Source organism: Apium graveolens, chromosome 5, assembly GCF_009905375.1.
Source record: "Apium graveolens cultivar Ventura chromosome 5, ASM990537v1, whole genome shotgun sequence".
NCBI lineage: Eukaryota > Viridiplantae > Streptophyta > Magnoliopsida > Apiales > Apiaceae > Apium > Apium graveolens.
The window spans coordinates 18,033,086-18,045,189 of NC_133651.1; the positions used below are offsets into that span (position 1 = coordinate 18,033,086).

Here is a 12,104-nt window from a genome sequence, read left to right on the forward strand (position 1 = left end):
TATTTATTTCTTCATATTTGACTTGCTTTATTACAAATCCTTTAGGCCCAAAAAATGAACAGTTTATTTAGAGCCTGCCTGATATAAAGTGGGCTTTAGTTGGATATAGCCCATCTTAGGTCCAAGAAAATTGGGAGAGTTAAAAAATCACATTCTTTAATAAGTTTATTTGTACTGTCATAAAAAAACAAGTTTATTTGATTTACCTAACTATTCAGATTACTAAAGAAACACTGTACCCTCTCTATTTTTTAATATTTAATTTTTGATACACAATTTTAGGAGCTTTTGTCTGTCTAGTTAGAATCAATATTTTCAAAATTTTATTTTTGTGAATAAAAATATATAATTTTAATTTTAATTTACAAAAAATAAAAAAATAATTTAAATTATACCTCAAAGCATGATATGTGCCAAAAAGTCAAAATGTCAAATACTAAAAAACAAAGGAGTATTACCTTGCCTTAGTTAGTAGTGTATATCATTACTGGTCCTTTATCTTTTTAAATTTATTATCACACCTATTAATGTAATTTTTTTGGTTTAAAGTGATGAACGCAAATGTAACACTATATACTTTAATGCAAGTCTTGATATTACACTATTTAATATTTTTAAAAAATGTGTTTGTACCCATCTATTTCAAGTCAGGTTGGTTATATTGCAAAAACACTTACCAATACACTATTCCTGTATACATTGCGATTCATCTGGATCTTGAGCCAAGACATATTCCACGTTAGAATATTTCTTTCTTACCAACCTCAGAATGTCTCGAGTGTCCTTCACTGTTACCACACAAACTAAAATCTGAAAAACCTCCATTAAAACTAACCTAATTTACTATAGTGATACCTGACAAGCTGACTCTCTACCTCTCCATTTTCGCCAGAAAAAAAGAACAATATGCCAGTCGGGAAGGGGCGTCTTAAGCGATCATCCGGGAGTTCTTGTGCCTCCACTACCACCAAGGTGGCGTTTGTAGCTTTATGTGTTTTTGGCGTATATTTAGTAGTCCCAAGGCACCTATCCTCAGACACCAACACCACTACTCGAACTATTGTCTCCAAAAATAACTTGCGGATAACTGATCCAAAGAAAGACACTGACGAGCCCGGTGATTTTCCTAAGGATGCCATAAAACGCGAGGATGATATTGTTAAGGATCAAGTAGTAGAAGTTAGTAATGATGATCGTAAGGAAGATATTTTTGATATGAATTCTGACAGACAGGATCCTTTGTTTGATCACCCGGAAAATCTTGTGACTACTGATTCCGCAGATATTGAGAATTTAGATACTAAAGATCAGCTGGATGAAGAAAAGGAGATCAAGTTGTCTGATCAAGGAGCAGAAGTGAGTAACGCCAATCTGAAGGAAGATACTTTAAATAAAAGTACTGACAAACAGGATCAGGTGACTGAGAAATCAGAAAATCATGTAACTACTGCTGCTGCAGAGATTGAACATTTAGATAGGAAAGATCAACGGACTGAAGAAAATGCAAAACAAGCAGATGCAGCTGCGGAAGATACCGTGGGGGGATTGCAAGGGAAGGTTTTCGAAGAAGAGCAACAGAAACATAATGTACAGGAAACTCAGTTGCCTAAGGAGAGTTCCATGACTCATAACCAGAGAACTGAACAGGAAATTGTAACAACTTTTAAAACTACATCCAATCACAATGAGAAAAATAAAGATGAACCAAGCAATTCCAAGAATGAAGACAGCAAGGATAGTGGAGAAAATCAAAACACCTCGGAAGATGATCACCAAGTAAAGCAAGATAGTGAGAATAAGAATAATCAAGTGGAGAATACAGATCAAACACTCTCTGAGAACCATGATGATCCAAAAGGCAACACTACTGAGTTATCAGAAGAAGAAAATGAACAGCGAATGGAACAACATCAACAGCAGGAAGAAGAACAAATAAATAAAAATCAACAGAAAGAAGAAGACTTGCAACATGATGGGAGCACCACTAATCATGAAGGGGCAACAAGCAGGCAGCAAATAGAGCATGATGAGGTAAATACTGATTCGACAGACTCAAGTGATCAACATAGCAGAAGTCAGGAAACAGCTAAAAAAGATGATCAACCCCGTCAAACCAATGAGAACTACATGGACAATAAACAGCAAAATTTGTCAAATTTTCCAAAAGGGGAGAGCTCGGGTAAACCAGAAGAATCAAAAGAGTCGATAAAAACATGGTCTACTCAAGCAGATCAATCTGATAACCACAAAGAAAGGAAAAAAGGCCCCTCAGAAAATCAAGATGGTAGCATTTACGGGTACTCATGGCAGCTTTGCAACGTGACAGCAGGGGCAGACTACATACCTTGTCTAGATAATGAGAAAGCAATAAGCAAGTTACATCGAAAGCACTTTGAACATCGGGAAAGGCATTGTCCAGAGAAAGCTCCAACCTGCTTGGTACCTCTCCCGCAGGGCTACAAAACACCTGTTAAGTGGCCTCTCAGCAGAGAAAAGGTACATGTACAATCTATTTAAAAATTGTGTTGGTTTCTGCAATCATTAATTTTGCTTCAAACATATGTATTGTTGTGACTTGCAGATATGGTACCATAATGTGCCTCACACTAAGCTCGCAGAAGTGAAGGGTCATCAGAATTGGGTAAAGCTATCTGGAGAATTCCTCACTTTCCCTGGAGGTGGGACACAGTTCATACATGGGGCCCTCCACTACATTGATTTTATACAACAGGTAATCTAATTATTCATTCCATGATCCGTCTCAATAAAATTTACAAACATATTATCTATGACTGCAAACAGGCAGTACCTCAAATTGCATGGGGAAAACGCACTAGAACAGTGTTGGATGTCGGATGCGGCGTTGCTAGTTTTGGAGGTTACCTTTTTGACAGGGGTGTTCTTACTATTTCTTTTGCACCAAAAGATGAACATGAAGCTCAAGTTCAATTTGCACTTGAAAGGGGCATTCCTGCAATCTCAGCCGTGATGGGCTCTCAGAGGCTGCCATTTCCAGGCAGGGTCTTTGATCTTATCCACTGTGCACGTTGTAGAGTTCCTTGGCACATAGAAGGTTCATCTCTATGTATATTTACATTCTTTTTGAATTTCAAAATCAGATTCAGCACTCTTACATTGAATTTAACTTCTTTTCTAAAGGTGGGGCTCTTCTTTTGGAATTAAATCGAATGCTAAGACCCGGGGGTTATTTTGTCTGGTCAGCAACTCCTGTATATCAAAATCTAGAAGAGGATGTCCAAATATGGAAAGGTATATACAAAGTACTGTTTTCACCATTACACTAGGGAAATCGTGAGCAGACAACCTATTGATTTTAGCATCTTATCTGAAAAGAGTCTTTATAATTATGTTACAAGGTTGATATATAAGAGCCGTACATTACTCTGTTAATATGATTTATTAGCACTTGACTAATGCAAGCTCTTAAAAATTAGAAATGTCCGCCTTAACGATATCCATGTGTTGGAAGCTTGTCACCATTAAGAAAGACAAATTAAATATGGTTGGTGCTGCCATATACCACAAACCAGTATCAAATGAATGCTACAAAGAAAGAAAGCAAAAGCAACCTCCAATGTGTGGAGATGACGATGATCCAAATGCTGCTTGGTAGGGTTATTTTGTTACTCTATACTACATCAATCCATGTTTGATTCAAAATTTCTTAGTAGTTATGAACGTTGAATGTTCATTCTTTGAACTATCAATCTTCTAGGTATGTACCATTGCAGTCATGCCTGCACCGTGTGCCAACAGATGCGGCTGAAAGAGGTTCCCAGTGGCCTCAGGAGTGGCCTCGTCGTCTCCAGGTATCTCCATACTGGTTAAACCGATCCCAGATGGGGATCTATGGGAAACCAGCTCCGGATGATTTTTCAGCAGATTATAAACACTGGAAAAGCATAGTGAGCAAGTCGTACCTAAATGGTTTGGGTATCAGCTGGTCCAATGTGAGAAATATCATGGATATGAGAGCTGTTTATGGAGGGTAAACATAATTTTTCAACCAATACTACCACAACTCTTTTCCTATAACTAATTGATTGACCGACACAGTAAACCAACTGCATTTGTAGGTTTGCAGCAGCCCTGAGGGACCTGAATGTATGGGTTCTAAATGTGGTGAACATAGATTCCCCAGATACACTTCCCATAATCTACGAGAGGGGTCTATTTGGAATATATCACGACTGGTGCGAATCCTTCAGCACATATCCTAGAACTTACGATCTTCTACATGCTGATCATCTCTTTTCCAGCTTAAAAAAGAGGTAATAATTATGCATGAATAGAACTTTTACTTTACTGATTCTTGATGATGGGGCATAAATGCTTAAACCTACTTTGGCATTTTCAGGTGCAGACTTGCCCCTGTGATGGCAGAGGTTGATAGAATAGTTAGGCCTGGAGGTAAATTCATTGTTCGTGATGAGTCCAGTGTTGTTAGGGAAGTAGAAAACTTACTAAAATCTTTACACTGGGAGGTTCACCTAACCTTCTCTAAGAACAAGCAAGGCATACTCTGCGGTCAGAAGTCTGATTGGCGGCCAGAAATATATGAAGCAGCTTCCTAATGTAATCTTAAAAGACTTTGTAAAGTTTGTTTGGATACTCTTATTTATTAAACAGGTATACTTTCTCACTCGCATGTAGATACAGTCAATCAAATCAATGTTGATTTGAATTAAGTGACTACTTGCTATCCACAAGGTCCCTCTTTATTAGGTCAAGTGTCTACTTGATATCCAATAGGTTATGGGTTCAATTTCAATCCCTGGAAAGTGGAAACAGTCTCTTTATGAAAAATAAAAGTAAGGCTTCCTCTATGGGAACCTTTTCCAAACCCTACTAGTGAAGGAGCCTTGTTGGTACGACCTTTGTTCAATCTGAGGGAAGTAGCAACAGAAAAGCAGCTCCAATTTAGAACTCATGCAACTTATGTATCTTTATGTATACAAGGTTCTCAGGTAATGGGCATGCATGCTGCACCTTATTACCACAAACTTTATAAACAAACTCTCAGTGTAAAAGATAGGCCCCTCCAAGAGGGGGGGTCAGTTTAACTTCAGACCAAATACCTTTAAGAGACCCAAAGAGGTAAAAGAAACTTAACGAGCTTAAAGAGGCACTGGATATTTTTAGTGACAAAAGAATCTAAAGCAGTAAGGGGCTAAAATTAAATTTTTTGTAAAACTCAAGTAATACAAACCCTCAGGCTTTATAGAATAGACAAATTTTGTACAAAATTCCTACCTCAAAAGTCAAAACAAGCATCTGTTCGAGGACAGTAAATAAACTTACTCCTTGGCAGTTACAGAGTTTATATCTGCCTATTTATTTTACCAAACAAATTCAAGTATGCGACCCAAGAAAGTCATGCAAAAATGTGAATTGGCAATCAATTTGTTGATGAATGGTTCAAGTACCTTCAATAAATTCTAAAAATTAAATAAATAAACAAAACATAATCCCTTTGTCGCACTCAATTGTTAAGATCTGGATTGGTCACGGAGATTAAGTGATGAAAAAATGTGTAAATTAGTGGGACCTACTAAATTTGGGAAAGAAAAAACATGTTAGTTTAGGAAATGTTATGGATGGATCATCTTAATAAGGAAACTCAAGAAATGGGAAATGGATGGCATGGAGGGAGTAAGAAACATCTGAATGGATAGAAGGACAATTATGCCCAAAACTGATACATCCATTTCTAGGAAAACGCATGCTGCCCGGCATAATCACAAAAACACTAGTTACAAGGCCACTTCTTGTACTTTTGAGTATTCCCTTTTATATGATCAAACAATCAAAGCTAACTCCGATTTCAAAATTTTTGTCATCTCCAGTCATTTTGAAGGCAGGTAGAGGTTTGCTAGTTAGGGTCTCAGAGATGCTATAGAACTACAGCCGATACTACAATATAAACAAACTAGATATGTTTATCCCATTTCTATGCAACATGTCCTGTTAAAACTTCTGTGTATTGGTTTTTTGAGCCTCCATTGCTAAATAATCAATATCACATGATCTATCAGCAATAGCGCTAGGGCTTTCTTTCAAAAGTGATATGTATTAACAGAATTTAGGTATGAAAACTGTTGTCTTTCAATCTCTCGGATATTGACAATAATTAATGCTACTCGATGGCATTCATATATCTGCATTTGATATTTCATGCTCTGTAGGCAGGAGTTTCTTGCAAAAGCTTAAGGGTTCAGGCTGTTTCGTAATGTAGGACATGGCCAGATCTATTTTCATGCATACGATTATGAGATATATTATCATTGCTTAAGTGTCATATTAACATGTTCTGGATCTGATGTAATTGATATTCATAAAAGGGAACTAAATCATTAATAGTGGAGATCAAATTATATCAACATTTTCATACAGATAAATATAGCTTGACGAAGCTTCAAATGTTAAAATGATTATTCTATCAACTCATATTGGGAAAACCAAGGAAAAATGGTAAAATCACCTTCAAGCTGTCATTAACATTGTCTTCCTTCAAGCTTTGCTAAGATACTTCTGCAATTCACCATTCTCAACGGCATTTTGAAGATCTGAACAACAAAGCAACATTCAGAATTCCATTTTAAAATGTATAGTAATGGTAGAACCACTTCAAAAAAAATGTAAACATGTGCAATATGAAGTATAGAGTCGAGAGCTAACCATCAGAACCACCGATATGCTTCCCATTCACAAATATTTGAGGGACAGTACGGCGACCAACAAGATCTAGAAGGACATTCTGAATTTCAGATCCATCTTCTCGAAGATCAAGCTCCACAACAAAAGGCTGCTCATTTAATTCAGTGAATATGCGCTTTGTACGCTGACAATACCTGATTCAAGATAGATAACACAAAATTAAGAGAGAGGTACGCACACATTCACAAGTATATATACGCGCATTGAGAGATTGAGAGAGGGGGTAGCTAAAATAAATATGGAGTTGACTGAAAAGATAATGTGCTATATTTAGAGATGTAAATGTGACGAGGTGAACTGATTAACTATGTGTTTGTGTTCGTCTCTTTCAAAATTTAAATTTCAACTCAAATGCGAGCATTTTGAAAATGCCTGTGGGCTTGGCTCGTCACGTTGCTTCTCCAACTCCTCATCTATAAACTGAATCTCAACAAACAAAATCATACAAAGGTCTGGGTTTTTTATTGCTCCCGATCCATGAGATAATTTGATTATTTGAAGACACAGACATAATTTGATTATTTGAAGCCCCACATAAGAGAACAAAATAATCCAGCAAGTTGCAAAATTTAAACTATGAGTACTCTATGATCCCTATAATAAGAAGACATGTAGATTTGAGACCATGCAATGACAATTTCCGGAGCGCATTGTGGTTCCTCGGTGAAATGTTGATTCTCTAACAAATTTCAACAAATAGGTGAGGTGGGAAAATTGGGTAAATGATAGGTAAATAAAAAAAAAGTAACAAGACGCTTGCTCATGATACCAATTGATTTAGGACGAGGAGAGAAAAATGGTTTAGAACAGGAGATATGCTAAATTAGGGCTCAAAACCTTGCAATGGTTAGAATTTGGGCTAACTTAAATTAACATAATAATAACAAACTATAATGAAGCAACTCCAAAAAAGCTCTTAAATTTTCTTCAATAATAATAATATTATATAGTCTCTTAAATATTTAAGATACAAAATCACCCGTTCTCTCCAAAATTCCTCCTTAAACTCACTCTCTATATATTCTTTAATAGCTTCAATTGATTGGAAATGCTATATAGTACACTTCTAGTACATGACAAACCTTATTTATTAAAATTAAACTACAGTAGGAGCGAAAATAAACTCCTCACTATTGAGGAAGAATTTAGAGCTCCTAAGTGAATGATGAGGGGTTAAGAAATTGTTGGAGATCATTTTTGCTATATTCCCTTCAAATTTTAGCTAAAGAGCCTAGGTATAGAGGTTCTTGGAGTTGCTCTAAGTAACTATTGGCAAAGTGCATTACACAGAATCTACATGTATTAACTAGATATACATGATACTGTCTCGTTATAGAAGTGAATGAACAGGCTTCCCTAACTTTCTTGACCATTATATGTTAATTTATTTCATTTAAAGATGATAAAACTATGAACACAAATTCACTACATATATATATATATAGAGAGAGAGAGAGGAGCTATAGCAGATATGAGATTGATGCAAACTAGTAGTAGAATAGAAGTAATTTTCATATGAGAGAGGGAGAGGGAGAGGGAGAGGGAGAGGGAGAGAGAGAGAGAGAGAGAGAGAGACTAACGGGCAATAGGATTTAGAAAAGACAGTAATCTTGTTGGAGTAAATAGAATTCTGAACAAAAGCTGAAACAGAATTAGCAGCTATAGCTATTTTTGGTGCGTTTCCCAGAATCAAAACCAGTGCCAAGCTTATACCAGCAACACTTAGCTTCATCAATACATCTTTTCTCGAAATCATCCTCATCGTTGGCAAATTTACCGTCGCCGTAAATTCAGAAAATCCGGTGACTACAAAAGTCTCTCGGGGAGAAGAGTAGCTGGCGAGAATACAGGAATTGCTGAATGTGATTAGTTGGTGGCGTTTTGGTATGGGTAATCCATATTGGGCTTGACGGTCCCTGATTTTATAAATTGCGGGACGCGAAAACCCGGTCAAACACAACATTTTTTAAAGGCCGTGGGTTCAAATGGAGGGATGAAAACGTTGAACATACCTCCCGGACTCCAAGTCCTGGGGATGCCCGTACGTAACAACATTTATTACGGAAAAATTACCTGATTAAGTGACTTACCACTTAAATTAATTAAGTCACCTATAAGTAATAATTTTATTTATATTTATAAGTTATATAAATGTTTAGATAATTTTATTAATAAGTTAGAATTTATATTATTAAATAAACTAAAATAAATAATTTTTCAATTTAATTAGCTTAATTTGTGAATTTTAAATTGAATTAACATTTAAAACAAATAGTTTAAAAGTAAAGCTAATAAAAATACAAAAAATCAAAATAAGTTGAGAAAAAATACGTCGTTACTAATATTCAACTTATTATAAGTTATAAATTCGACTTATAATTTGGGTCGACAAACACTCCTCGATAAGTAATTACAGACTTAAATCAAATAAGTGACTTATAAGTAATCAGTCAAACAGGCCCTAAAACAACGATTTTTATAGCGTTAGTAAATTCTAAACGCGGAATCTCATAATTTTAATTTATTTTGATTGGTGAAGTTTTTGTGTATGCAAAATGTCCACTATTATTAATAGATATGAACCAATGAAAATGAAATAAAATTATAAGATTTCGCGCTTATCATGTGCTCATAGCAGAAAATTAGAACAACAATAAAATTGTTCATGAAACTTGAAGCCTTCGTATCAAATTAATTTTGAACTTCAAATTATTTGGTTCGAAAGGTCAAGGAGATCCAATAGATTTCATCTTTTTGTGCGTTACATATTAATTTATTTTTAAAATTTTAAATTTATGTCCTTTCCATTTAATCTTATTTTTTTTATTTTTTCTTTGCTAGTTAATCATATGATTTTGCTAGTTACTCGTATGAATTCACTTATAAAATACATTTTCGCGCAATTTTTTCATTAAAACGAGTTTTTTTGAATTTTAGTATAGCTAATTTCCAAATTTATGATTTGTAACTTGATTTAACTCCGATTTAATTTTTTTTGGAACGAAAGTGTTATAATCGGGGAAAATAACCCTAATTCGAAGTACTCAAAGAATGAAGAGAATGACATCTTTTTGACTATTAAGTAATTAAGTTTACTTAGCCAATTACTTCAAGTAACAACGTCGTTTCGAGGAAGGCTCTAGAATAGCTACAAGTGGATATTATCCAATTTCTTTTTGAGTAATTTCGTAAGTTCCAATTATATAGAGATAGTGGCATAGTATATGGCCCACATATATTATATAACTAGATAGTTGTGTAACTAAAAAAGGCATGAAATGAATTATCAGAATTTTATCTTCTTCGTCTAACCCTTCTTAACTTGCAATTTATAATTTACAGTAAACTAGTATATCTAATATGTTACAAATTGGTATCAGAGAACGGATGGGCGATCTCTACCGAAACATGAAAAAGAGCTACAAAAATTAGAAACTAATTTTGAAGAGGTATGGCATAGTGGTGAAGGAGGCACAATATCAAAATCATATGATCGAGCTCACCAATCAAATGAAAGAGATAGGTCGAAAGTTCAATTCCTTAGCAACTGAGATGAGAACAGATAAGATGGATCTTACATCCCAGATTCGGAATTTGTTCAAAACTGTTAAATTACAACCCAAGGTAATTCATCGTCTCCTAACAATAATTACGTAATTATAATTATTCTGCTAATGTTCACATCACACCACCCAAAACCACTAATTCCCCCGTACAATTCGAAATTAATCTGCCCCCGATAACCACTAACACCACCATCGTTCCTACTGTCCTATACCATTGTTTATGTCAACATGCCCCGTCTATACCCAAACCCCACCCATTCCTTTCGTTCAAAACCCAAACCCCGCCCTATTTCCGTTCTCTCTCTCAACCTCCGTACATTGCTATACAAACTCAACATCACATACCACAACCAAACACCCTGACTCACCACTAAACTCACACTCCAAACTTTTCTACCCAGGCCCTTAACCAACAACATTATATTCCAACTTACAACCATTTTGGTGATACCCGATCTAACTAATCCGCACTTCTGGCTCCATATAAGCTTCCTAAAGTTGAATTTTCAAAATTCAATGGCACAAACACAAGAGGCTGGGTTGTTAAGGCTAATAAATTCTTTATGTTAAACTTGGGTATGGACATACACACCAAAATTGTGTTTGCTTCTTTGTATCTTGAAGGACCTGCGGATCATTAGTTCTAAACTATTCATGTGGAATATCCATGTCTCACTTAGAAAACCCTTATGGAATTACTCTTGCAATGCTTCTCTGCTGGTACTCAAGAGAACTTAGTAGGTCGATTCAACAAACTGGTTCAAACGGGAACAATTACGGATTATATAAATGAGTTTGAAGAATACGAGGCTACATTCTCACCCATCACAATGTTCACACGCCTGATTTATACTTATCTAGCTTCCTTAGTGGCCTTCGAGCAAATGTACAACAAGACTTGTATGTCTATAAATCCAGGACACTCACTGAAGCTATGACAAAGGAACGCGAACAAGAAACCTTGGTTGACATCCTCGAGAAGCGATGGCCAACTTCGAAGTCCACTACCTCCTGTTCCTAATTTTGCCCTCTTTCAGCAGAATGCTTCAACTATGCCTGAAATTATGCGGATGTCCACAAAAAACAGCAAAAAAACGTGAAAAAGACCTTTTTTATAACTATAACGAAGTCTATTTGAGAGGACATAAATGTCAACGACCACAACTTGACCTTATGGTGGGTGATGATATTGAGGAACCGGATATTGAAGTTTCACTTGACAAAGATAGTGAAATCGGTATGTCTGTTCATGCTTTCCAGGGTATACGAGGCTTACACACTCTGAAACTCGAAGGCTTGATCAAGAAGACCCCAGTCAGAATGTTGATCGATACAGGGTCCACCTACAACTTCATTTCCCAAACTTTAGTTAAGTAACTGGGCATTTCAACTTCTACCTGCATTACCATGAATGTCACATTAGCAGATGGTTCCGAGTCCGCATGCACCAAACTTGTTTCTCGATTAGCTTGGCAAGCAGGTACAATGACCTTTCAATTAAATTTCTTAGTCTTACCATTGGGGGATATGATTTTATTTTGGGCATACAATCATTGCAACAAGTCAGCCCGGTCTGTTTTGTCTTTAATGTCCAAAAAATGACTGTGAAATGGCAAATAAAGAAGATCATACTTCAACAGTCCACTAAATTAGCCCCCACTTCCAATTTGATCTTGGACAAATATCAACTTGGGTCGATAAGTGAATAAGCCTATTTTTTGGTCCAGTTAGCAGCTATTGAAGCTCCGCCTGACACCAAGAAGTCAACTCCCACAATTTCAGGCCCTATTAAATCTTTAG

At 35.9% G+C, this 12,104-nt stretch overlaps 2 protein-coding genes across 3 annotated transcripts; one reads left to right on the plus strand and one right to left on the minus strand.

The window, feature by feature from the left end:
- The first annotated feature begins 717 nt into the window (after nucleotides 1-717).
- Nucleotides 718-4,663, plus strand: LOC141723553 (putative methyltransferase PMT24). 2 transcript variants are annotated; one of them, XM_074525385.1, is made up of 8 exons: nucleotides 719-2,496; nucleotides 2,582-2,731; nucleotides 2,803-3,073; nucleotides 3,160-3,270; nucleotides 3,456-3,630; nucleotides 3,737-4,009; nucleotides 4,098-4,292; nucleotides 4,379-4,663. In XM_074525385.1, exons 1-8 carry the CDS (start codon nucleotides 907-909, stop codon nucleotides 4,593-4,595), a joined length of 2,982 nt encoding a protein of 993 aa, XP_074381486.1. In that variant the 5' UTR covers nucleotides 719-906; the 3' UTR covers nucleotides 4,596-4,663. The 2 variants fall into 2 exon arrangements, with proteins under 2 accessions (XP_074381487.1, XP_074381486.1); XM_074525386.1 differs by lacking the exon at nucleotides 4,379-4,663 and having other exon boundaries at nucleotides 718-2,496; nucleotides 4,098-4,296.
- A 1,683-nt stretch (nucleotides 4,664-6,346) lies between these two features.
- LOC141723554 (monothiol glutaredoxin-S6-like) lies at nucleotides 6,347-8,764 on the minus strand. The gene is made up of 3 exons (XM_074525387.1): nucleotides 8,319-8,764; nucleotides 6,700-6,872; nucleotides 6,347-6,587 (listed from the first exon to the last, which is right to left on the minus strand). Exons 1-3 carry the CDS (start codon nucleotides 8,699-8,701, stop codon nucleotides 6,532-6,534), a joined length of 612 nt encoding a protein of 203 aa, XP_074381488.1. The 5' UTR covers nucleotides 8,702-8,764; the 3' UTR covers nucleotides 6,347-6,531.
- Nucleotides 8,765-12,104: the final 3,340 nt, after the last annotated feature.

What these genes read in the sequence shown, in the direction of transcription:
- LOC141723554 (XM_074525387.1), bottom strand. Translation starts at nt 8,701, where the DNA reads ATGTTGTGTTTGACCGGGTTTTCGCGTCCCGCAATTTATAAAATCAGG. An exon ending in TTTTCTAAATCCTATTGCCC is followed by an intron (nt 6,873 to 8,318) that starts GTTAGTCTCTCT and finishes ATCTTGAATCAG; the next exon opens with GTATTGTCAGCGTACAAAGC. An exon ending in GCATATCGGTGGTTCTGATG is followed by an intron (nt 6,588 to 6,699) that starts GTTAGCTCTCGA and finishes TTTGTTGTTCAG; the next exon opens with ATCTTCAAAATGCCGTTGAG.
- LOC141723553 (XM_074525385.1), top strand. Translation starts at nt 907, where the DNA reads ATGCCAGTCGGGAAGGGGCGTCTTAAGCGATCATCCGGGAGTTCTTGT. An exon ending in ACATTGATTTTATACAACAG is followed by an intron (nt 2,732 to 2,802) that starts GTAATCTAATTA and finishes GACTGCAAACAG; the next exon opens with GCAGTACCTCAAATTGCATG. An exon ending in GGATGTCCAAATATGGAAAG is followed by an intron (nt 3,271 to 3,455) that starts GTATATACAAAG and finishes CTTAAAAATTAG; the next exon opens with AAATGTCCGCCTTAACGATA.